Source organism: Megalops cyprinoides, chromosome 1 (genome assembly GCF_013368585.1).
Source record: "Megalops cyprinoides isolate fMegCyp1 chromosome 1, fMegCyp1.pri, whole genome shotgun sequence".
Lineage (NCBI taxonomy): Eukaryota > Metazoa > Chordata > Actinopteri > Elopiformes > Megalopidae > Megalops > Megalops cyprinoides.
Window position 1 is genome coordinate 68,223,475 of NC_050583.1, and position 27,964 is coordinate 68,251,438.

Consider the following 27,964-nt stretch of genomic DNA (forward strand, 5'->3'; position numbering starts at 1 on the left):
AAACGACTTAGGCAGTTGTAAAAACTATTTCAACATTTATGCTATTTAACAAACCCGATGAACTGAATTATATAGATAAAATAAAGCGGTGGCCGCTGCATTTAATACAGATTACACGGTGCAGTCCAAATGCAATAAATGTTTATGGTTCAGACACAAAAGTCAGTCATTCCAGAAAAAAACAACTACATTTTGGCAAATTTAAAAATTAATATCCTGGAGAGAATGTTCGTTCAGTTCACACTATAATGCTTTTAAACCTTATCAGCACAGATAAACTAAAACGTTTGCTTTTTCATTTGTGTTCATTTATAATGTAATGAAGTGTTGATGTTTTACAGCTTTTCCCTTGGAAAGGGAAAGACAACTCATGTGTGTTAAGCGTGAAACATCTTCTCTGCCGGCGACGTCTCCTTTTGACAACATATGACAATCACAAACGCTTGTATGTTTGGACATAATTTTGCGTTTGCTTGCGTATAAGGCTAATGAGAGGCCCTCTTAAGTGTGAACAAGGAAGCATCAAGTTATCCTGTATCAAAGGTTGCTTATTTCATGAACAGCCATCAATGTCTATGCAATGACACCCGGCATTGAATCAGAACATTGGATTCTCAGTGTGTACAGAGATCAGGTAAGGCTGCAACATGACAATCTACGACTGTCTGCTACTGATGACCTAGGCCCACTATATCGAGATAAGCTTTGAACAGCATTAAGATTTCTGTTGAAATTTAAAGGTTTTTACACAGGGTAATTGAAGCACATTTGGAAATAAATAGCAGTGACCTCACTGAAATTTGTCCTGCACTGATGAACTTCCAGTTCATTCACTCTTATGTTTTAGCTTTGACCAGATCATTGCAGGAAATATCTCTAGTAGATTGTGTGTCTTTGACCACTCTGCATTTGTAGTGATTGCTGCTTAAAGACATTCTCCAGACTACACCATACACCAGATTCCAGACATTCTCAAGGTGGAGTATGTCATTATATGATGAATCCATATTCTTATGATTTTACTCCAAATCCTCTAGATTGGGACAGTTGAAGGTATACAGAGTGACAACAAACAAAGTTTCAAAACAGTTACATATATGAAACAGCACATAAACATTAGTAAAAATGAACTGTGGGAAATGTCTGTTTGTCATGATATGCATTGATTTATGTGGGAAGTCGCTATTTAGGCAAATGAAATCATGTGATCCTTATTCATTGCGGTATTATGTATTTGTGCAGATGAAATGTCATACCGAGGGCGACCCATCCGATTACTTCTTATAAGTGGAGGAACCGGTGTTGTTAGAGCAGAGGACACTTCTCTCGTGTCATAGCGGTGCAAGAAATTATGGAGACACCTGTAGACTGAATGTACCGCAATAATGCTATCTCTGTGTCTAGGCTCCTCAGGACTAAGCACATTTAAAAATGCGCTCACAGTCCAAGTGTGGTCACCCAGCTCTCTGTAAAGTCTTCCAAGGGCAACATTGTCCCACTCCCTCTCTATTGCCTCAATGCAACGCAGTGCATCAGTGAAGAACTGTATCACATCTTCCTCATTACCCCTAACAACCAGAAATGACTGGAGTAAAAGATAAAAGAAGAAAGTTCGTTTAGCCAGAACTGCGATCAAGCACAACGGTTGGAAGAACGCCTTACAGTTGTACTGAGATGCCTTCCAGCTATACTGAGATTCCTTCCAGATATACTGAAATGCCTCCCGGTTATACTGAAATGCCTTCCAGATATACTGAAATGTTCTCACGCACATACATGTGAAAAGCTTCTTACTCATCCTTATAAGAATTTTTCACACACAGTTAAAGTTTCATGCTGAAGCATGTATGTAAGTGTGCAATGTTACAAAGGAGTGTGTTTCACATGAGTCTGTATTAGCATTTCATAATATGTTATGTATGTGTGCACCCATTTCACCTGTATCTGAATGAGTTTCATATGTGTGCATGTGTGTGTGAATGTTTCATATGCGTCTGTATGAGCATTTCATATATATATGTGTGTGAGCCCGTTCCACCTGTATCTGTATGAGCGTTTCATATATATGTGTGTGAATGTGTTTCATACAAGTCTATATGCGGGTTTCATATGTATGAATGCGCCCGTTTCATGTGTATCTGTACGAACATTTTATAAGTATGTGTGTGAATGTGTTTCATGTGTCTATATGAGCATTTCACATACAGACATGGACACATTTGCTGGTACCCTTCCACAAAATAAGAAGAACCCACAATTTTCTCTGAAATAACTTGAAACTGACAAAAGTAATTGTCATAAAGCATTGTTTATTCCATATTTAATAAAAATCAGACTTTGCTTTTGATTTTTTATTCAACAGAATATTTTAAATAATAAAACAAATGAAAATGGCACGGACAAAAATGATGGGACCCTTAACCTAATATTTTGTTGCACAACCTTTAGAGGCAATCACTGCAAACAAGCGATTTCTGTAGCTCTCAATGAGACTTCTGCAGCTGTCAACAGGTATTTTGGCCCACTCTTCCTTAGCAAACTGCTCCATCTGTCTCAGGTTTGAAGGGTGCCTTCTCCAGACTGCAAGTTTCAGCTCTTTCCATAGATGTTCAATAGGATTCAGATCAGGGCTCACAGAAGGCCACTTCAGAATAGTCCAATGTTTTGTTCTTAGCCATTCTTGTGTGCTTTTAGCTGTGTGTTTTGGGTCATTATCCTGTTGGAGGACCCATGACCTGCGACTGAGACAGAGCTTTCTGACACTGGGCAGTACGTTTTGCTCCAGAATACCTTGATAGTCTTGAGATTTCATTGTGCCCTGCACAGACTCAAGGCACCCCGTGCCAGACACAGCAAAGCAACCCCAAAACATAACCGAGCCTCCTCCATGTTTCACAGTAGGTATGGTGTTCTTTTCTTTGAAAGCTTCATTTTTTCGTCTGTGAACATAGAGCTGCTGTGACTTCAATTTTGGCTCATCTGTCCAAAGGACATTCTCCCAGAAGCATTGTGGCCTGTCAATATGCATTTTAGCAAATTCCAGTCTGGCTTTTTTTATGTTTTTCTTTCAACAGTGGAGTCCTCCTGGGTCTTCTTCCATTGAGCCCACTGTTGCTCAAAAAACGACGGATGGTGCGATCAGACACTGATGTACCTTGACCTTGGAGTTCAGCTTGTATCTCTTCGGAAGTTTTCCTTGGATCTTTGTCTACCATTCGCACTATCCTTCTGTTCAACCTGGGGTCGATTTTCCTCTTGCGACCGCATCCAGGGAGCTGGGCTACAGTACCATGGACCTTAAACTTCTTAATAATATTTGCAACTGTAGTCACAGGAACATCAAGCTGCTTGGAGATGGCCTTATAGCCTTTACCTTTAACATGCTTGTCTATTATTTTCTTTCTGATCTCCTCAGACAACTCTCTCCTTTGCTTTCTCTGGTCCATGTTCAGTGTGGTGCACACAATGATACCAAACAGCAGAGTGACTACTTCTCTCCATTTAAATAGGCTGAATGACTGATTACAAGATTGAAGACGTGTGATACTAGTTAAAGAAAATAGTTGGTTTGAAGTATCACTATAATCCAATTATTTATAGTCTTTTCTAGGGATACCAAAAAATCTGTCCAGGCCATTTTAGAATATTTTTGTAGAATAAGCAATAATTTGTCTCTTTTCACACTTTCTTTGCTTTACTCTATGACATACCAAAGGCATGCAGGTATACATGAGACAATTGCTTTTAATTTAATCACTTTTCAGGAGGAATGAAGCATTGTTTCAATGAGCTGTAAGGGTACCAACAAATTTGTCCACATCTGTATATGCAAGTTTTCAGTAGTATGGATGCGTGTGTGAAGCGTTTCATATGTATGAATGCGCCCGTTTCATGTGTATCTGTACAACCATTTCATAAGTATGTGTGTGAATGTGTATCATGTGTCTATATGAGCGTTTCACATATATGTGAGTTTTCAGTAGTATGGATCAGTGTGTGAAAGTTTCACATGTGAATGCGTACATGTTTCATATGTGTTTGTGTCACAAAAGTCTGAAATATTTCCTAAACGGCCCCTCATAGATCCTGGCTAGCAGGAAGAGAAGAGCTAGCAAGTTAGCAAGTGTTCAGCTTTTATGCATCATATTTTCCCCCTGTTCTGATAAATATACCTTTACACATTTGTTCAAGTAAATACCCATTTCCAGGGATTTTCTGTATCCATGTTTGACAATTTTAATTGAAGCACACACACACCAACACAGACACACAGGTACACACATATCTACAGAGATACACACATAATAAGTGCACACACACAGAGTATACAAAGAGATTCGACTGATATCAATGATATTTGGCATACTCAGTGATAAAGGCTGCAAAGACTCCAGATGTGATTCTCACAAACATTTTTTAAAATGTCTTTATTCTGGGAACCACATATAAACAGTGAACACATTAGCTTTATTTTTAAAGCATAACCTATACCTTAGAAACAACAAAATAATTAAAACAATGCATATTTATTACTAGATCACTACACACCCTATACCATTTAACCCTGCTGCTTTAAAGTTCAGAAAGACAGTGTCATCATTGTTTTTTGGCAAGAAACACAAACATGTTCACCCATTTATGGGGTGACTGAAAAGGTGTCAGGAAACTGACACCTTTTGGACACACTGCTTTTAGTCCATATTTGACAATCCCCCACTGTGTTCTGTAAATATACTTATACCTCAGTTAAAACATGGATACTACATCTACAGAGTTTGTTTTCCACAACAAGTACTTTTTCATTTCTCTTGAGGAAGGGTGTTCCCTTTCTTTCTAGCCATAATGTTTCCTCACTTGCAGAGCTGAAATCCCACAAAACCCAATACTCATAGTTGGACAGTGTATGGTTGTTGGTACTACTGTACAATACAGCAGGTCTACTGGACTAAATTATTCTCTAGTCCAAATCATGCTGCTATCCACTGACAGTATCAGAGTCAAATGTTGCAAAGGACAATTACACTTTGTATTCTCTCTTGCTGCGTTTTGGTATTAGAATAGCAAGCTTTCAACACTATATTCTGTTAATGCCCCACAACAGTCAGCTAAGTGGAATCACATTTGTGGTCCATTGTAAATACAGTTAACACTCATTTTTATGTGTAACTTAAGAATTTACTGACTTCATTTTCTCTTTGGAATCGTTGCTTAGTAAGCAGGAAATAAATTGATTAAAATACCTACAATATTTCATTTTTAATTTCCATTTTCCATTCATCCATCTCAGTGCTATGACAACTGTGTCCAAAAGCTCTACTGATTTTCAAATCATAGTGGTGGCAGTTATGGTCAAAAACTGCCAAAACACAAACTGTCCCCAGAGCTAAGCCTGGTGGCCTGCTCCATCCAGCTGTCATTAGCATTACCTGGATGAGGTACATTATACATTCAGACATTCAGTTAACATGAAACTACATGTGTAATGGTGGTCCAAAAACTGCAAGTTACTGTAAGTCACTTAGTGTCAATTTTGTCAATTGTCACTTCAAGAAATCATCAATTTCGTAGGCCATTTCATTTTTAAAATACAGTGTCCTAGGTTTTTGTTCTGTATGGTAACATAACATGTCTAGAGCAGAGTCATATATTGCACAAATTTAAATGATTCACTTTTCTCCACAACAAAAATTTTAAAAACATGCTTCCCATAGATAGCCATCAAACTCAATACTATGCTTTTTTTGGCATTCCTGAGAAAGACAATGATCTGCAAATTCTATGCAGAGGTGCTATAAATTGTGTTTCTTTGAATCTTCTGTCTTGTTTGTGCACAAAAATTGTTACAATACAGTTTTACAGCAAATTACAATGATTTATACAGCTAGCTATATGTCTAGCTTGCTACTTGTATGACACATTGAAAACTGAGATTGTGAACCAGAGACCATAACCAATAGCGGATACCGTGTCTCTTAATAGTTTACTGCTGAAAAAATTTTTTTTTAGTCAACCATTCTAATGGTTGGTTCTAAAAACATTTGTAACGGTCCATTTTCATATGTCACAATATCATAACAGAAAAACAAATTCTCTTTCCATCAGTATCTCACCTTGTTGCAAAAAGTACATGAGTTTACAGCAGTTCAGTGTTCAAAACAACCAATTAACATATATAATGCATATTCATATAGATGCAAATATCCAATGTACGAAAGTCATTGTATGTGGTACCATCTAATTAGGACTAGAAACCCAACATTAGAAGGTAGTGTTCAAATTCCCTTTACAGCAGAAGGTGAAGGCCCCCATATTCATAGGCTACGAATACAAGTTTCACAAGTCAACACATTGCAGACCAATTTAAGACAGAAGTCTTAGTCGTCATTTAAATCTGAGAAATGAGATCCAGTGAAAAAATCCTTCTTTTCACTCTAACATCAATCACAGTGATGGTGTCCAAACGTGGGTGAGGTGAAGAGGAAGTCAGAGAATCTCACAGTTTAGACATGGTCTTCACCTCCACTTGAGGTTCGTCAGGATGCCGAGGTGAGGAGTAGAAAGCCCATTCTGCTCTGGGGTTTACCACCCCTGCAATAGGGGCTTGAACGCAACATGACGGAATGTTGAAGTCAGCGACAACTTTCAGAGCATCATCCTTAACAGATTTACACAGCTCCAGCAACTGAAAGACAGAACGTTAATCCATCAGTGAACTCACCAAACATTGAAGGGACCAGAACATTGATGAAATAATGATTAAAAATGACTCATTTTTAATCCATGACTATTTTTTTTTCCATGATCAGACATAAGATATAATCACTTCAAAAGACAATCACAATCGAAAGACAATTGAGCTCTCTTTAGTCATAATCTGAGCAGCAGTGTAACAAAGGACACAAAGTTCTCTTCAATAGAGTGCAGTTTTTTGAATTCTATCAGGTTTTCCCTTGTGAGTAGCTCCAAATAACAGGTATCTATCTGGTTGAGCCTCCAGTCAGGATTATCATAGGAATATAATTTGGCAAGACACTTAACTGTGTTCATGTTCAATAATATTGCTAGGGAGAGAACTGGAAACAGAATAAGAAGTCACAGCCAATCAGCAGCTCAAGGTAACATCTATCATTCTCTTAAAATATAATTACTACCACTAGTAAGCATTTAGTCACTGTATACCATTTAGACATTTCAGCCAGCTCCCTCTGTAATTCTTTCTCAGTTTCCCTGAAATATTCCCTGTATATTATATACAATAACCAACAGCAATAACACCTTGTGGCCAAAATGTTAGTCAAAACATTGATGAAATAATGATTAAAAATGACTCATTTTTAATCCATGACGATTTTTTTTTCCATGATCAGACATAAGATATAATCACTTCAAAAGACAATCACAATCGAAAGACAATTGAGCTCTCTTTAGTCATAATCTGAGCAGCAGTGTAACAAAGGACACAAAGTTCTCTTCAATAGAGTGCAGTTTTTTGAATTCTATCAGGTTTTCCCTTGTGAGTAGCTCCAAATAACAGGTATCTATCTGGTTGAGCCTCCAGTCAGGATTATCATAGGAATATAATTTGGCAAGACACTTAACTGTGTTCATGGCTCTGGTGTGAATTATAACCACAACTTTCTTTTAAAGATTCAGAGAGATGACAAAAAAATCATGGGATTTTTGTGTGTGTGTGTGGCAGAGGCTTCAAAGGGGTTAACCACAAAAATGGCAAAGTGTAAAAAACGAGACTATGTGGTTCACTTTTACTGTATTTTAAGTATGGCAACAGTTAATGATTTATACGTGCTATTTTGCTTCAATGAGTCTTTGTTATGATATGCAAATTCATGACAGTGTGCATAAATGCCAGCAAACGGCAGTGGAATCAGCATTATCATATAGATGGGCATGCTTTAAAGCCTTTTTGTAGCAGGATAATAAGCGCTGCAATCTACTGCAGTAAACCCTAGATTAAATGATATACTGTAGGCATGGTTCCATTACAAAAGGCATTTCAAAAGATTAAGAAACTGGAAGACACCCAGCTGACATTCTCCTCATCTCATGAGAGGAGATATGAGTGCCAACTCCATGACATGAGTGCCAACAGACAGTAAAGTATGCAAAACAATAGAACACAAGTAACAAAAAACAAAATGATAACAAAATAATCATTTATATTATGCTTGCACAAATTGATGTAAATTGACTTGTTTTGTGTAACCAAATAAACTGATCAATGAATCTATTTTCAAACTTGATTAAGCAAAACCATAACAATGCTTTCAATCTCAGCCTTCTTCTGTGACAATTTGAGTCAAAGTGTACAAATTTGTCCATGCCCAATGAGGTAGCGTGAAAGAACTGGGCACTCTCTCCCCTCTTTCTGCCTTGATCAATTGGGCCAATGAGGAAGGGCTGATAAATGTGTCACATGCATGGCTACAGTCCATTTTAGGATATCACACTTCTTCCTCCTCAGACATACACTGCCTCCCAATCCAGTTTGACATTTTTTTGGCTAACTCCTGTGATGCTTGTCATATCAAGACATTTTACAAAACAACAGTCTGCAATTACCATTGAGGGGAGGGAGCTTGTCACACCCTCTACTGCACATACGTCAAAGACAAGGCCCGCAGGCCAAATCAGGCCCCCCGCACCATTCTATCTGGCCCGTGCAATGATTTGGATTTTCTACTAACTCTGGCTTGCTTCCATATCATCCACAACACGCTGCACTACAATCCCCAACATACACTGCAACGTGCTGCCCTTTAAACACCTGCGTGCCACCCCTCCTCCCACCCACAACCAAACACACTCACGAGACAGTCGTTGCATATCACATTCCTGCACCAGACACAAACGATTTCAGCAGCAGCCCCGCACGACAGTTGTATCTCGCATCAAAAATAACTGGTTCGCTAGCTAGCCAGCCAGCCAGCCAGCCAAAAATGGCAAAAAGAAAAGTGGACAGTGAAGGCAGGGGTTTTCAAGACAGGTGGGAGATCGAATACCTATTTACTTACAATAGGGACACACCTGTCTGTCATGTTTAGGAAAATTATAATCAATGAATTATTAATATTGTAATGACTAGAGGAAACTCTTGCTAATTTATGTTTTCATTAGCGTTATTACGTTTCTCATAGTTTTCAGTTAGCATTTGCTATATTTTTAACGTTAAATCGCTGTTTCCTCAAAGCTAAAATTAACTAGAATTTTCCAATCTAGTGTTCTAATCGCGCCAGTTTTAGCATACGCACTAAACGGCAAATCACACCGGTGTGACCATATGCGAAAGTGTAAAAAAAAAAACCTTGTCTTTTTAACAGCGGATTTTCTTGAACTTTAAATATAATTCAACTGACCCAAATAACCCTAAGCGCTACCTCCCCCCCATGCCACCGTCCATCCTGCTGTTTCACTGTAGACATTGTCATATGCCAATTCCGTAGACATTGCCCAACCCTACTTATAACAATATGGATATATATATCGAGAGTTTAGGCAGCTCTGTAACAAAGAAAAGATGCCAGGTGTCTAGCTCAAGCAAATAGGTAGAATCCATAGACCTACAAACCTCCTGAGGGACATTTAAAGAGGTTGGACAATTATTTGTATGTATTGTGAAAATTTTTTTTGAATATTACAAGTACAGCCTGTCTATATTTTGTTGTTGTTGGGAGTTCTGAAATACTTATTATAGTTTGATATAATGGCATATTTTGGTCAAACAATGACCAGTTTGGGTCATAGCAGAATGGTATTTAAAAAAAAAAAACTATAGGCCATGTTTGGCCCGTGAATACGTGGTGATTTTTTAATATGGCCCCTTCAGTGAGTGAGTTTGAGACCCTAGCTCTACTGTCTCCTCTGAGCAAGTCTGTGAAAGTGCTAGCTTTGAAGGAAATGATTGATTATTAATGAATTAAGAGCAGAGTTGGCACTAATATTTATCATGTGAAATTAATATTACACTGTTATTTTCATTTGTCAAGATAAAATCAACTTTTCACACATGAACTGCTACTTTCTACAGCAAACAATGTGACTACCCACTGCCCTTTCTCTAACAAAGATATGCAGAATTTTTTAGCAAATTACCTTGTGAAACAAATTAATACCTCAATTCTGTAATAAATGCTTTCAATAATTTTGCACAAGTTATTTTGTTATCAAACAGTTCTCTCTACATGCATGATGAAACAGTGTGATAGACAGTGATGTTAAGGGCTTGTTAGATTTGGTGTGGAGATGTTCATGCACAAGGCAAGATAAAAAGTCTTAGAAAACATCAAATGGAAGGCAAAGGGTGTCAGTTACACATATTTGTGAACTAGGTGAACACAGAAATGACAGCACTAGAGTATAACGGACTAAAATTAAATCATAAATACAGCATATTTTTGGTAAATCATTCAAGTGGCTGGAAAATCTAGCTAGGACAACATGCATCTCCACAGTCATGTTCATATCCTGTTTTTTGAAGCAATCACATGTAACATATGAGGTCAGCTGTTTTGCAAAAGAAGGTGCAATGCATGCAAATAATATTGCTAGGGAGAGAACTGGAAACAGAATAAGAAGTCACAGCCAATCAGCAGCTCAATAACATCTATCATTCTCTTAAAATATAATTACTACCACTAGTAAGCATTTAGTTACTGTATACCATTTAGACATTTCAGCCAGCTCCCTCTGTAATTCTTTCTCAGTTTCCCTGAAATATTCCCTGTATATTATATACAATAACCAACAGCAATACCACCTTGTGGCCAAAATGTTAAGTCAAAACGACCATATTTTTGGTCATCTAATGCTGTTTTCAAGATGCTTTCTCATCGTATCGGAAACACTGACCCACTCCAAGATGAGAGTGCCCTTCTCGAAACATAAACTAAACATGATGAGCCACTGGTATGTTAAGGAGGACAAGGACTAGTCCAAAACATAGGAACACTGAACCGCAGTCCAGCAGTCCTGTCACAAATCTTCCCCTTACTGTGAACCTGGATATTACTCTTAGCAAGTGCAGTGCAGTTCAGTATAAGTGTCCCCCTGCTAGAGTAAATACATTCCACTTCAACTCCTCTTTGAGATACTGTCTGGAACACATGGTCATAGAATGACACAACCACGTACAATTATGCAATCAGTCCAACAAATCCTGTGCCGATCAAATGTGCCAAATGCTCTTTTGTCAATGTACCACTTCTCAGTACAAGATTTGGCGTTTACAATTCCCTAGAAGCCACATGTATATTCATGCCCCACTCATTACCAGTGCCTGTATGTGTGTGTTTGTGTGCATGTGTGTGTGCGTGTGTCAGGCATTGAAACTAGGAAAGACTCTCAGCAAACACTTGATTAGGGAATTTCTCCTCTATTGGCATGTAGCTAAACTGTCTACAGATAAAGATCCACTAGCTCTGCCTGCACAGACATGTACTCTATTACTGCTTAGTTACCACTTTGGTATTACCTTCTGGGATAAAGGGCAGACCTTAGTGTACAATCTTCAGAACTGCTGGTCTCAATATAAGCATGCTAACAAAGACATATACAGATCTACATACCTCCTATACTTTGTGTTTTCATGACGTTCAATAACACTCTTGAATGCAATTTTTCATTTCAGCTTAGTAATGTGAAAGTGTGCTAGAGCGGCACAAAAAACGTTATTGCCCTAGCAGAGAATTTCTGTTGCTTTTATGAGAACATCAGAGCAACATTTACAATGTGAAATGTTTGAGCACCTGAGACATATCGATTCACTTGCTAGTGAAAGAACCTTGAATCTTTCAAAGCAGCCACCGTTTGGTGTAGATAAAGAGGATAAAAAGAGGACACAGATCACAGTAAATTAATTCAGGTCTCACTTAAGTGCTCCATTTTCTGACATTTACAGCACACATTCAAATACCCCCTCAAGGTCTTAAGTAATCTATCTTATCTGTGGTTATTATGAGCTAATCTACGCTTTGACATTCTTTCACAGACAGAGCTCCTGCCTTTTGGATCCTGATCCAATAACAGCCTTTGTGTACAGCTGCCTTTCTCTTAAGTTTGACCCCTCTCTTTCAAGTCTCTTCACCTTTGCTCACCTCACTAATGACAGGTAATATAAAAGGGAGATGAAAGGACTTGACTGATAAAGAAGACCAGTTAAGTTCCAAGCTTAAGAAAACATACGCTGGAGAAGAGAGGTCACCCGCTCCCAGTAAACCGTGAAATATATAGCAGTGAGCTCAATGACTCAGTGCAGCTCTGTGTGCATGTCTATGTGTGCATCTGTGTGTGCGTGGGCTCCCTGAAGGGCCTCGGCTGATTTGTTGATGCAGACCTTCAGTGGCTTATGACAAACGAGCAGACCCTACACACACACTGTTCTCACGGATGGCTATGTGGGATAAGGAACAATAATGTGGGAGCACAGCCTCATATGCAAACCAATACAAAATCATAAAAAAAAAACCTGCTGACGCATCTTCTTTTTCTTAAACAATTGCTATTTCAATTGTATCGTACAGCTCAAGGTCTAAGATGATCTTTTACTTATTTGCTAAACAAAAGACTTAAAACTGAGGCTTTGCTCACTGGCAATATTGTTTGTTTATTATTCATCCTCAAAGTCCCTCTTGCACCTAGTACAATGATGTATATTATGTAATGACTGCTAGTATCGTCTCTCCTCATAGCCTAACCTTTTGCATGCGCTTTTGTGAGTCACTCTGGATAAGACTGTCTGCTGCTAAATGACTAAATGTAAATGTATTTGCAAAGTAGGTAGTCACAACTGTTCATAACCTTCTAATAGTATTTGCACATCTGGCTTGTACAGCAAATAAATGCAAGGCCAGCACTTATAATAGCCATGTTTCCCCCAACCTGCTTTGTAGCTGTCAGTCAACTATCCAGTAGGTGAGCTGTGGGTGTTTCAGTTGTAAATGGCACATGGCTGACAGTCACCTCAGGTATGCTGGTAGGTTCCTTCAGGCCCAGGCTATTTAAGAACTAGTAGACAGGTTTATTCTGCAACACCAGATAAAAGTCCCTTCAATGCTTACCCCTAGCTGGGCGGAATGGTCTTCTTCATGATGGACAATAACTTTTTACCACCGAACCCCCATATAATTAGCATGAGTCACAGCCAACTTGTATATTGATATCTCACAGAAAGCAAGAGGGTTTCTTACGCCATCAAAAGCCAGTGAGCCAATATCCAAATTTGGTGAGTGACTTCTCCCATCTATTTACAACCAACACAGTACACATTAGAATGATACACACAGCTAAAGCTAGCTCTACGAAAACATGGCCAACACCAGCAGCTTCAGTACAAGGAGATATTTTCCTACCACCTGTGGCATTACACAAACTAATCTGATAAAAATGGGAGCAAAATTTCAAGAGATATAAAAAACTCCCTAAGCAAAACATATCACAGATGAAGTAATGTATTAAATATAAAGAGTAAAATTGTGTTCTTTCCCCTTCAACAGCCTTGATGTATCCTTGCAGTACTTCCCCACTTCTGTACACATTAATACTCCTATGATATGTAGAAGCACTTTAATTGTACCAGTTATATCCAGTAACCCAATGTCTTGTCAGCAGCTCCATGTGGTGGCGTGATGTGGGTCTGTAATTCCTTACCTGACTGCGGATCAGTCTGCTGGTGGTTGGTGTGAGGTAGCTGTGCTCCAGATACCAGGCTCTCTCCTGGTACACCAGGCTGGTGCCATGTAGGAGACAGAACTGCCCGGAAACAAAAAAAATGCAGAGAGACATTTTTTGATAAAGTCCTTGCAACCTTGTGTGGATTTTTCATAACACCGGTTAACACCCCTTGAACCAAATTACACTTTATATGAAACATTTTTTGAAAAGCACACACACCGGATATAGGGAACGAACAATTGTTTCTTTTGACAAAAACTGTCCCTGTGTGTTGTCTTTTGACAGTTTATCTTTGGGATACTTGGATACTTACAATAAAAGGAGTTTTCAATGACGTTCTACGGAATGGCCAGCACTGCTTCACACTTCATGTTTTCTTAGTTTTCCTACCTTTGCCATGAATATTGTTCTAGCAGCCCTGTTTGAGTCAAACAGTTTGCTGAAATTAAAGTAGCCACTCTTCATAACGTAACAATGCTTCATTTTTACATGGATCCTATAAGCTAATTTAGTTTAAAATACAGCAGTGGTAAAGCTGCTTTGATCCCATTATCAGAATGTCACAAGCATTTTATATCATGTCATCCATCATCAAGGGCATGACATGATACCTGCCATTGGTGTATGCAGTCATAGCATTACATGGTTGTTTAATGGTTTTCTCTATAGTGTTAAATAAAGCATTTCTTAATTCTCTTCACAACATGTTTCAAGGCTACGGATCAAACAACATGCACTGGTGGCATTCTATGGGAAAAACAGAAATTGGGGATAGCTGTACTGAGAGTTGTATTGAGTTTTTTATTACTTGGGTTGCGATAAAAAGTTACACATTCAATTTTCCTTCACAAACGTGCCACAGATGGAGCACAAGCATAAACTCTTGATTAACTGTTGACTGCATTCTGAATATTGTTGAGCATGAACCTTTTCTGTTTACATGATTGTTCTGGACCTGCCAAGTATATATATATATATATATATATATATATATTTTTGCTCCAACTCTGATCAAGTGGTAGTAACCTCATTTACAAGAAAAATGCAGCAAGTTGCCACACTAACTTTTTGTTCCTCATTGCTACCCATTCAAATAGCATTAGCTGTATTGGGCCATTTTTTGGTGGTACTGTTGTTCAGCTCACAGCTTGCATCAATATTTAAAAACACACTCTTGCTTATAATTACTGTTGTTCATTTATGTTTATTTAATTAAGTTACGTGTGGGTCAACAAAGTATTGTATCTTCAACAGAATATTGTATGGACATTGCTTGGCATGAAATGGAAAACTTTGCTTACATTATTACTGATCTCAAGCTGCAAAATATCCCCAAATATTAATTAAATTTCTTTTTTTTTTTACATGCCTCATGTAAGCACTGAACAAACTTTCAGACATTGGTGTCTAAATACTATGGGCTCGTAATATACAGTTTATCATAAACTGCTAATCTCTCAAGATGTGACTGCACTGTAGTTAATTAACAGGATTTATGTTTTTTTTTTACATCATAATGACAGCAGCCAACATTTTTTATGTTAAAGTTTTTTTGTTTTTTTGAAAACTACACACACAAACAATACAGTATGTATGTATGTAATATATATATATATATACATACATATATATGTGTGTGTGTGTGTGTGTGTAGAGAGAGAGAGAGAGAGAATAGACATATTTTATACCACTAAGCACTAAGGTATGCATATTTAGATAAAGAACTGTTTTTACAGAGGAGAAATTTATTGACATTTTCCCTCTCTGCCATAGTGATAAATGGACACTTGATTTCTAACACCCTACAGTCCATATTACCCTTCGAAGCATATGCACTTGGTCTTGATGAACTATTTAAGACATTTGCTCTTAATAGTGATATTTCAGAACATTTTTGATGAAATTTAGTACAATTTCTCTAGCTTTGTTCCTATGTGTTTCCTGTCTTATAAATGCACTATGAAGCTGAATCGCAAAGTATGTGAATGTTAACGCAAAGCTGCTGCAATAACAACACAATCATTATATCAAATTTGATGCAGACATAAATCGACTAAGAATACAGAGTATTCAAAATGGTATCTGGCATCTGTGTTTATGCACTTCAGTGGTCAAGAGTGTTTTTTGAATACATAATTTTACATTTACATTTATTCATTTGGCAGACGCTTTTATCCAAAGCGACTTACATAGGTTACAGTTCTTTACAATGTTATCCATTTATACAGCTGGATATTTTTACTGAGGCAACTGTGGGTTAAGTACCTTGCCCAAGGGTACAACAGCAGTGTCCCAGCGGGGATTGAACCGGCAACCTTTCGGTTACGAGTCCTGCTCCTTAACCACTATGCTACACTGCCGCCCCATGATGACAAGATACTTTGGAGAGAAAAGCCAAGATGAAGTAATGGATTTTGAGTTTTGATGGCATGTTACATAGCCTGAGGTATGATACATAACCATGAATGGATTTCAAATTCTGAAATTTGGCAGATCAGTTCATTCATCCAAGGTCACCGACTTGTATCTGACTATAATTTAGAGCTACACAAGAAGTACAACACTAAAAACAACAAAGCGTTACTTAAAAGGCACTTTATTTATAAGAAAAATCCAGGGAAAGTATCTGAATGAGACATAGGAAGGATTTATAAATTAGCCTTGAGAAGGCAATTGATTTCTGTTTGCTTGGTATGTTTGACTGAATGTTGACTGTTTTCAAACCTGTATGACTTTTTCATTAAAATCCCCTGAGTATAGTATATAAAATAATTATGTAAGACAAACCACTGAAATGATTTCTAAAGAAATTCTTTGGTGCCCTTTAAATTATTATCTTCCATCTTAACTTCACTCCTGTCCCACGTCTTTCAGACTCTGACGGTAGTTAGAGGTCTGCCACAAATACATTTGGAGGGTTAGCAGGCACGGATACAAAAGAACAAAGCGGTTAGCAAAACTATCTCTGTGCGCATGTGTTACATGTGTCTTCAAAGGTGTGATAATTGCAGTGAAAGCTCTGCAGACGAATGCCTGCTACCAAAACTGATGAATGGAAAAATGCAGAAAACACCCGGTCCCCCCCCCCCCCGCAACACACACACACACACACACACACCATATCTATGGGGCAAATGCCCTTCACAGTGCAAACCAGTCTTCATCATCCTAGACATGTCTGTCACTACCACCAAAGGGATTGATTATATCATGATGTATTTCACGTGCACTTTTTTCACACAAAGTACTAAGTGTAGTGGCCCGCTTCCAGTGGAAAAAAAAAAAATAGCAGAAGAGAGAACCAGCACAGTCTGTAATGAATTGCCAGTGAGATATGCTGTGCTGATGCCAGCAAGTTATAGAGAGAGCAACTGCATAACAGTAATGGTACCTATGAGAATCAGGTTGCAAATCCTCCAAACAACTAAAATGACTACAGTGCTGAGGCATGGGGATTGAGCTAGCACTCATAGTCTAGCATGATAGCCTCTAGACTCACAGTCTAGCACGCTAGCACTGATATCAATCAAAAATGCCAGCCTTCCTCTTCTGTACGACTCTCCTATGACCCCCCCCCCAATGACTACATTAAGCAGACTGAAACTTGCTGACATTTCCATGTTAAGTGTCCAGTTCTGATATTCCTTGAACAGTATTGCACCATAGTCCAAAACAAAGGGAAAGGAACACTTCAATAACTGAATATTACAGTGGACATTAAGATGCATGTGTATTATTGTACATTCTTTTATATTCACATTACTAAAGACTGCTCTGCAAACATTTCCAAGAGATGTGTCATGCAGATAAGAGATGTATGCGGTCTCCAGTCAATGTGGCGCAATGTGCACAATAAAGAGAGAGGTTTCAGTTATTTCTCAGTCCTTCCCACTGACACAAAGCACTGCCTGAAGTGGGGCTTATTAACCTGCCCTGTTTCCTGGGTCACATGGTGTCAGCTAAGTCCCGCCAATTCTAAATTCTGTCAAAGTGTGTGCATGTGTATGTGTGTCTGCATGCTTGTATATATGTGAGTATATGTGTGTGTCTCTACACCTGTGTGCATGTGTGTGTACTTTTACACCATATATGTGCTTGTCACTATCCTTCTGTGTGTGCTTGTACATCCATATGTATGTATGCATGTCTGTGTACATATGCGTACGTGTGCACAGTGCATATGTGTGTGTGTGTGTGTGTGTGTATACCCGTGAGTGTACATGTGTATGTCTGTGTATATGTCTGAATGAGTGTGTATATATATGTGTGTGATGTCCTTTCTGTGTGGCTCTTACAGCAGTGATTGTGGGACCACAGGGCTGTGGACAGCATGTTAGCTCTGAGAAACTGGGTGGAACTTTCCACTCCTAGATGAAGCCACAGTGCTTTGAGTTTGCACATTTCCCCTACATTTTCCACTTAAGCATCAGTCAGCAGTGCATACCATTAACAGCTCTTGACCAGTGATGCTAAGTCTCTAATGAATGGTAAACAAACTGAAATGTGTTTGGCGTTATGTGCATCTTTGATATTTGTTATCTAGAGGACAAGATTGACTCAATTATCTTTTTCCACATTCATATTTGAATATAAATCACAAGAAAGACAGGACATGCAAATACGAATGTTGACCATATTCACAGTATGTCTAAAAATTGCAGGTTACATTTTTTTATGATCTCTACTTGAGTGCGTTATCATTTTAGCTTTTTACACTGATATGCTCTTCATCTAGCAGCTGACACAAATCAGATGTTGCATATTATAGCACCATCATAAGGATCATAACAATCATAAGAATCCACACAAAATGGAGGTTTATTCCTGTGTTAGCACACAACATTCCCAAGTATTCCCACACCAAAGGCAAGCTGCACTGGGTCTCCTATGGCATGGGTATGGAGTTTCAATGATTTATAATTTTAGCATTAAAATAATTTTACAGGATAACAGCAGTATTACATAGATTGATAAGCAAGTGCAGAGAGAAGTTGCTTCATTCCAGCTGCACCCTTCACTGTGTGTCCCCAGCAGAGGTGCACCTGTGTGTGCCTGGATCCACAGAAACCTTACACCATTGGTCGGCCATTGACAATTCTACACAAACTGAACTATGTAGGGAATGGGAACCGCAAGACGTTAAATAAAAACAATGAACATCCTCAGCAAAAATGCAGATAATTCTCTGACTGTAATAAAGACACAGTATAAACAGACACAAAACCACAGCACTGACTGGATTACTGAGTTACAGGGTGCAACCATGCATCTCTAATCAAATATTCCACAAGCATGTGAAGCTTCTTACCTAGCTCTGTAATTGCTTGACATATGACACAGGTAGTTATTAACTGCAATACCTAGCTAATCAACTTCATTGAGCATTTGAATTTGAGGGGTCTCCATTTCAATTTCATTTCCCTAAAGTCCCTCAATTACAATTAGGATTTAACTACAAAACTACAATGGGCTGCTGACTGTGTTCTGAATCAGTGAACTATTTTAATAAAACACATGGCCAAGCATTTATCAATGCACAGCTGCAAACTCAACAAACCTGCGTTACCTATTCCAGTTAAAAATGAGAAAGTCATTAAAAGCAGCCGACCATGGCAAGAGTCAAAAAAGTGTGCAGATGGCATGCGGCAGAAGAGAGGATGTGAGCTGGTGCTGTAAAGTCGATATAAGATTAAAAACAAATCCATGCTTTCATGTGTAATGACTGAAAAATACATTTCATTCTGAAAAGGACGTAGGTCACAGAATGACATTTTTTAAAAAATTTCATCAAAATTTCAATTTGTCAGCTACTGCAAACCTATTTCGAAGCACATCTAACCGGTGCAGCCAGAGCGCAGTCTAACAAACCAAACTGAAGCCTGATGCTACAGTCTGATAACATTAAAAATCCACATGTACTTGGATGCACAATATATTTGAATGGTCGTCAACAGACAATCCACTTGGCAACAATAGCTTGACTTTTATAACACCTACCCCACCCACTCATTTTGCACGCAGTTGTAGTAGGAGAGTAGATGCCACCAGTATGTGTCATAATTTGCCTCAGATTGTTTTTGTACCTTAAATGTGAGTATTAACATGCAGTACTGGTTTCGCATCCTTTCATCTAATGACTATAATTAGCACTAGATTTCAAGACACATAATGTATTGGCTTTTAGGCTGTTTTAAAAGCCACTTCTGAACTGAGAAAACTAATATACGGTAGTGTTAACGTAGCAAGCTAAACTACACTATATGGCTACAAGATTCATATATTGTCAAATTGCTGGCCTTGTTTGTGTTTTCCACGAGCAAACTAGTTACAGACTAGTAGCACGAAGATGGTTAGTGACCTTGTTAGCTAATTTGGCAAAATTGGCCATAACTAGCTAACTAAAACTTGTTGTTTGCTACTACTTAACTAGTTTCTAGTACTAACAAGTCATAAGACCTAGAATTGCAAGTAAAGCAGACCTTCAAGGAAAGTGAATTCTGTTCTGTTCTTTCTGTTCTGTTCTGTTCTTCTGTTCTTTTAATGCAGCTAAAATTTGTGTCGTGTAAGATGTGTGTACAATGTCTTCATGATGCCCAGAAAACCAAAAGAGGTTTACGTACAATTTACAAATCACCCACAAGTAATTTAAAGATGTCAGCATTAGAATGCAGAGGAATAAAGCACAAAAGGAGCTGCTTTCCCCAATTTATCTTTCGACAGCAAGTTAATTTCTTCAGCCTCAACCTTCAATTAAAATGTGAAACAGCTTGAATATGAAAGCAGGAGAGAGAAAAAAGCAATCCCAGCATTGTGAGGACTGCCATTTGAATGTGCAACTACCATTTAGCATGAACAGCAAAAATTTGCTGCTCATCCCTTCATTCAGACATTCACAGAAAGTATGCATATAAAAATAAGACATTTTTCCACAATAGGGTTCCTGACATTAAATACAAGGAATTCAAAGATTGAGCTGTGAATGTGTAGGCATCATCATGTGACATGAGCTGTAGAGAAGGGTGTTACAGTGTACTCATCCACAAAGGACTGTGGCCAATGTGGAAAACATCCAGTTCCCAAAGCTGTATTTCAACAATCACAGAGTACATTCTCCCTGAGACCTCAGCTGCATTGCTGTTGTAAGGTTTAAGGGAATGTATTATTTTCAACTATTTATTAACCATGACTGGTCATGGTCACCCAGAAACACAACTGGTTGCTCTGGATGACAGAAAAAAAATAGCATTTCAAGACATGACCCTTCACATCATGACCCTGGGCTAAAGATGGCAAGATTTAAAATGGCATTCAATCTGTGGCACATGTCCATAAACTGGAGAAACAGAGTTAAGGACAAGTGTCATAGTCATCAGACTGAATGCATGCCTAAATCTGGCAAGGCTAAATATGGTTCCCTATAGCTGCAGTGCAGTTTTATACTGTGTGCATGTGCATATGCATGCACATGTGAGCATGCAAGACATGCCACATAAAGAGCCCAGCCTGTAGACGACTGTCTGTTCCCTCAGGGTTAAGGTGTTTGCAAACAAAAAAGGCATGTGGCGTGCTCACAAACAAGGACAAGTCGACTTTTTTATTTTCGAGTTGAACAAACTCTCCCGAGAAGCTTCTCACACCCACTTTCCTGTCCCAGAGAGAGGCCGAGCGGCCGGGCAGCGTGAGAGAGGCAGTCCCCCTCCTACTCGTTCCTGCGGCAAAACTGACAGCAGAATCTCCCTGCTGCCTCGTCCCTCACGGCCGACACGGCTGGTGCTCCATCCGGCTCCTCAGACAAAGAAACCACAGCGGAGACTCGCACGAATATGCGCAACACAAGAGACAGAGCCTCCAGATTCTTAAAGCATTTGTATTCTTGTCATTACAGTTTCCGCTTTGCTTGATATTGCTCATGATAATATACACACATTCTCCTTTGCTTAGTAATACCACACATGCCATGATTCTATTGATAATGCACATGGGAATGGAGCCTGTTGTAATGCATTTTGGAGTATGTTGACACAAACTGCAGGGACACTTTGGATCATAAATCATCTGATGATCTGCACTGACAGTACATTAAGTATGAGACAAAAAGTACGTTGATGACCTAGGAATAAACTGCCAGGGTCAAACATAGCAAAGCAGACTTGTGTTCTTAAACCATGAAAGCAGACTTAGCAGTCTACTATAAAGTCAAAGCTTTAAGAAATACTCCTTCAAATAGCTACAATGTGGACAAATTACTCTATACCAACATAATGTTTCCACCTGTCCAAATTCTTGTCACTACTAATAAAATCTGTCATGCCTTCCTCTTTGATTCTCCTGAGGGCAAACAAAGTATGTGTGTGTGTGTGTGTGTGTGTGTGTGTGTGTGTGTGTGTGTGTGTGTGTGTGTGTGTGTGTGTGTGTGTGTGTGCATATGCACACACACGTCTGGTTTCACACCACGCCAGTCTTCTTTACAGTATGTTCAGGGTTACTCTGTGACTACTTGCTATTGCTAATTGCACCTGCATTTACATCCCATCACAGAGCAGCTGTTGTGATGGGTTATGAGGAAACACAAATAAATCAAGCTCCAACTCAAACTATTCCGCCTCAGCTCCAATGCACTCATGGAGCCCGCAAAGATACATTTTCTTCCAGGAAAAGATTCACCGCAAAACTGTTATTGTACGATAGTTATGCTTTTAGATTCGATGTGGCCATGAGGAGTATCTGTGAATGACAGGGCTCTTAGTTTCTATGCTGACACCTGATGCCGCAAGCTTATGAATGAATCATAAGGCTGATCTCAACCAGGTTCTGGTTTGCTGGTTTCCAGCTGTGTTATGCAGTTTTTAATAACTCTCACACATGACACAGGACCATATGATCGTGCTGGTCTCACAGAAAACATGTAATGATGTTATGATTGCAATCATTGTGATCTGAGACGATTTCAAGACTACTTCTAAAGAAATCCCAGGAGAGATTGATCAAAGTACACAATGTCCTAATAGTAAACAGTAAACAACCTGAGGTGAAAATGCATCTACAATTATGCATTTCTTTATGCATCTAACATTTAAGGAAAGAGAGTTTATCAATCGAGCATATTGATCATAGACACACATATTCTGTTTCAGCAGTGGAAGACACATCTACTCAATCAGCTCTAGTACTAGTATGAATAATCAAATAAATGCTGATGTCATTCATATAACCTATGTCAAACCCAAAGCTGGAATAAAACTGCACCAACCCTAAATCTTCAGCCTGAACCAAAAATGAGGGGTCTGTAGGAATGCGAATATTAAATTAAGATCAAAGACAATTAATTCCATCACTGTTAACAGAAACAGCTGAAGTTAGTAATACGTGTAAGCAACAAGAAAAGTATTAGGTCTTGCCACACAGCCAAATTACACGTTCAGATGCACAAATAACTTGATAAACATCACCCTTTCCTCCAGCATCTCTTTTTGTCACATCTTTCACCAAACCCCCATTTTAGGTGTTTTAAATGCAGGTGCTGCCACTGCCACACCCCTCATCTTTGTGCTCAGAGCTGTTCAGCTTCCAACAAGGGCTAACCACAACTATGATAAAGCAGGAAGGTCACATAGGTTTAGTTGGTGTTGTGTTGGCCAGTTAGAGAATTAAACTGGAAGAATCCCAAGCCAGGCCTACAGGCTGGAAGGCACTTTTGTCTCAGGAGGCACTGCAGGATCTGCCCTTTACTTCCCAGGCCTTTCAGCAGTAAACGGTATCACTTGTTGGGGTAGTTTCATGGCAGAGGAAGTCACTGGCTGTACCCTACCACTCTAGGAGGTCGGGTGACAAGCTGTTCCATCCTGTCATCTGCTTTGAATTTTCTCATCTACTTTGAATTTCACTGCATGGCTTCGTCTCTGGGTATTTTCCAGGAAGAACAACGGCCCCCCCCACAAAAACACACACAAATACATTGCTTTTTGTGTTGATTTTTGTATGTGTGTGTGTAGGGGGGGGGTATACTCTGTGTTACACTATGCCTGCAGACTGTCACAAGCAGTGGAAAACTTATTTCACACTTACCTTTGTCAATAGGGTCTGGTCTTCTTTGACCCGACAAGCTTGTACTGCCATCGCAAATTGTTCCAGAGTAACTGCAGGAACAAATAAACAGAGAACATTCATTTTCCTTTTATCAATAACACTAATCTTGTCACTTAATGTCAGTTATGCACATCAGAACAGGTTAAAAACCTTGAAGCGAAAAATTTCAAGATCCTTTGTGTCTGCAGCATTCCTCAAACTAAGGGTGTTCTTTAAAAGAAATTCAACATGTGATCTCTCAAAAAATAGTATCCAATATATTAAGCAATAAACAACAAGAAATAGTTATTAAATCATCTTTCAATGTATGTCAATGCTTTGATTTCAATTGTGACATAAAGTATAAAGTTTCTAAAAGGCAAGTTAAAATGGTAGCTTAATGTTACACCCTTGATCTCTACATAACACATGACTTTTTAATTTGGATTTTATCTACACCTCTGTATTGGCATGACAGTACAGAGTTCTGACAATGAAAAATGTAGCTCATTTTACTGTACTCCAATGCCATTACATTCACAATAAAATCACAATACTGTGATTAAATGCCTGCTGGAAAGACATGAAGATAGAGAACCATGCACAACTGCAGTGCCAAAATGAGCTCTAGAGTAACTACCAGGAGTTTACTACTCTATTGCATTTTTAATTATATTGCACACTGTAAATGACTCTCTGTATCTTTGGAGACACATTAATGCAGGAATAACAAAACAAGTGAGCATGGTGGAGGAAGGAGGTAAAAACACCACATGATGCCCATTGCTTGCTGTTTCATTTTACATCAGCTGTTATGACTGCATATACAGGAGAGCTGTCTGTAATCTGCAACATTCAATAACCTCCAAAATACATGCGTGGTACCCATGTCCTAATAAGAATATGCTAACTGTAAAATGTTCTCCTGCTGTAAGGATACATACATTTTAGTTTTTAAGGAAAAGCAGACATGATAATTACATGCCAAAGCAGACATGATAATGCAATTAAGGCATGAATAAAAACAGTTTTTTGTGTGTTTTTTCTGAAGCATCAGAACTCACAGTAGTGCTGTGAAGTGCTCAGTATCACCACATGGAGATGTGTTCAAAGCCCCTCCCCATCCTTTTTTTGCAAACTGAGAGGGCTCTTTGAATCCCTTTGCATGTCAGCTGCTGGTAACTTTTAGGGTGAAGATGGTTGTGTGGGAGGTGAATGACAGAATGGAAAGGTTATCTTCTTCCTACAGTATAAACAAACATGTGGGGTAGGGGTACTTTCAGAGCAGCACAATATTTCAACAGAGAACTGGTGTTCACTTCACAATTTTCTGCAGTGTGCTTAAATTATGCAGCTTTCTATGTGGTTTGTCATGCAGCTTTTATTCTTTCTTGTGCACAAATAAAAGTATTACTTTATGAAAAATGTCATGTTTTACTTTGAGTGACCCTTTTCATGTTCTTTGTTACATAATTAGATTATTGCTGTACAGGGCAATTAACAAGGCCTCAAAAGACACTAAATATTCTAAAAACTGATATACAGGACATACAGTGTATGATTTATATAAACAATCTAGAGTAGTGGATAGCAAAGCGGTATCTTTAATAATACGAAAGAGAGCCAATTAAAAAAAACAAGCCAATAATTAACACGTGGTATTCTCATACTGGACTCACAGGAGTTATCTTAGGCCTATAAAGGAGGAGGGAGGAAGTGAAAAGAAAATGTGAAACTTGTAAAGCTGGGGAAAAATGTGGTGAGAGAACCGTTTCTTGGCTGAGGGCAAGCTGGGTTCTGGAAAGACTGAAATCGTATTGCACTAGGTGAAGCCCACGTGTCTGAGGAAAGAATGTCTGAATTAACACTTTAATGTCAAGTTTCATAATTGTGTGCTCTCATGTGTGCTCGCAGGCAAACTGCACTTGGGCCTCGTCAACCATTCTGCCCTGACACTCATATAATGAACATTGTTGTGTATGGCTGTATGGTGTATTCTTTCTGTGTATGGCTCTGAATGCTGTAATGACATTAATAACGAAAGGGTAACTGTTTTTGATAGACGGTGGAGCTGTAAGGGGATATTCTAGATGCATCCAAAGCAGGGAAGGCACCATGTGCTGTGACGCATGAATGAAATCATCAGGGACCCATTTTCTCCAAACCTCATTTAAAATGCTTTGCAATTACTGCACGCTATACCTTTGTAGTAGGGAGAAATTCATGTTCAGTCCCCTAATTTCTTCTTCCTTTCACGTAAGCATCTTAGATATAAACACCCAGTCTTGCACATCCACCAAATGAGATATACAGAATCGTACGACTCAGGATCACTCTGACCCAGGATTCCTCCCGTTGGGAGATTGGCAGTTGCAGTGCACAAACTGGAAGTCATGCATGTTATTTCAGCCTTTTGTCAAATGCTCATGGAACACAGTGTAGACTGTAGAGTAATGCTTTCTCTATCACACTGCAAATGTAAGAGAGTGCAGATTAAGATCTCAAATGCCCAATCAACTGTAGAGAATATGAAAAGCAGAAGATCTACTTTTTAACCACTTAGTTTGGCAGTTTGCCACTTAGTTTATTCTAGTTTAGTTTGTTATTGGTAAAAGACTACACAAGTCAAAAAGGACTATACTCAGTTGTCTGTCGTTTCCATAACCAAGGTGATGTGTTGCTAAATTACACTAAACCAATTATTTAGGTGACTGGCTTGAAAAGGTAGATTTAACATTTAATTTCAGCATTTAGCTCAGTGAGATATCAACATAAAGCACAAAGGCCAGTCTGCATATATATAGACTGAAACATTTGTCTTTCAATTTAGCAATTTCACCCTATGCACCCATCCTTGATGGTGCATCATTCTAGCAGCCTAGGATTTAAACTTAAGCTAACATGCATGGTTAAAGTAACCAAACACAAATAAATGCATTCTTTTTCAAAGTACCAAATGAGCTTACTAGCGATAAAATCACATGCAGCCACTGAGCATGGTAGTGAGGAGCAGGGCTCATAACTGAAAGGTTGCTGGTTCGGCAATAATATAATGTAATGTAATGTAATGTAGTGTGTCTAGCTACAGCATATAACAGTTAACCAATATTTATCTATATAAATTAATGTTTTGCAAGCCTATAAAGCACTGCTATAACTAGCTAGAAAAGTTTTACAGAGGCAGTTAGTGTGCAGTGTGCTGAGGTCCATTAAAGTCTTACCTGTTTGTTCAGGGTCCAGCAACAGATACTCTGAAAACTAGACATAACACTGGACACTGAAGCGCCTTACCTCTGTGTATGTGAGCCAGGGCCAGGCTAGTCACATGATGGAGACAGGAGTTCCAGGCTCTGAAAAATTCGTCCTTGTTCTTCTCCACCTGTGGTGGAGAATACAAAGATTATGGGCAGAATGAGAGCATCGTGTTTGGGAGACCTTCAACACCTGCCACAGTGACAAATGAAAGATAGAGGTTACTTTTGATTTAGATGACCAATTCAACAGACAGGCCATTAATGTTGACGTGGTACTGAAGCCGTGCCTCTTGTGGAGATGCCTTATCACCTTTGTCACCAAGTCTTTCTCTTGTTACCAGTCATCCCCGGAGAGCCCGTCTATGACTTCTACACTCTCTCAAGCAGGGATTCAGGCCTATCTCTGATGATAAGGTGAGTGTGTGATTGTTTCCCTTGCTGTGCTCAGACAGCCTGCAGATGTGAGGACTGTACAATGGGTCTTTTCCAGCTTCCTAATGCCACATACACAAGTTAGGACTTTCACACCAATTTAGCCTTTTCAATTTGTTTGCTATGAATTTCTCAATATTCTTGGTGAAACTTGGTGTGTGACAGGTTCAAGTGCAGCCCGCTTACTTACGAATTTTACATCATATTACATTAATTTATCAGACGCTGTTATCGACAGTGACTTCCAGCACAAAAGAACAGAAGTGTATCCATTCAAGTTGAATGAGCAACAGTATCAGACCAGGACCAACTACACTCCTAGACCAGTGAATGTGAGCATAACACTATTCAAGCCCTACCACAAGTTAACTTGTGCAACGTGACTAGACAAGAGAAGCAAAGTATACTGCCATACATCAGTCACTAGATCACCAAATCCAAACCACAACACAATACCACATGTAAAATAAGTTAGGGGGTGGGGATTGAGATGGAACCGTCTGAAGGGGTGGGTCTTCAGGCTGCAT

The 27,964-nt window shown here is 38.8% G+C and overlaps 1 protein-coding gene across 1 annotated transcript in view; it reads right to left on the reverse strand.

Annotated features, from left to right (window-relative positions):
* Positions 1 to 6,052: 6,052 nt before the first annotated feature.
* The window catches only part of acoxl (acyl-CoA oxidase-like), a 51,977-nt gene continuing 30,065 nt past the window's right edge, over positions 6,053 to 27,964 (reverse strand). Inside the window, exons 16-19 of the mRNA XM_036542219.1 lie at positions 27,043 to 27,130; positions 23,752 to 23,822; positions 13,663 to 13,764; positions 6,053 to 6,682 (exon numbers count right to left, since the gene is read on the reverse strand). Coding sequence (XP_036398112.1) covers positions 6,494 to 6,682; positions 13,663 to 13,764; positions 23,752 to 23,822; positions 27,043 to 27,130 — 450 coding nt within the window. The 3' untranslated portion in view covers positions 6,053 to 6,493. The remainder of the gene's footprint in view (positions 6,683 to 13,662; positions 13,765 to 23,751; positions 23,823 to 27,042; positions 27,131 to 27,964) is intronic.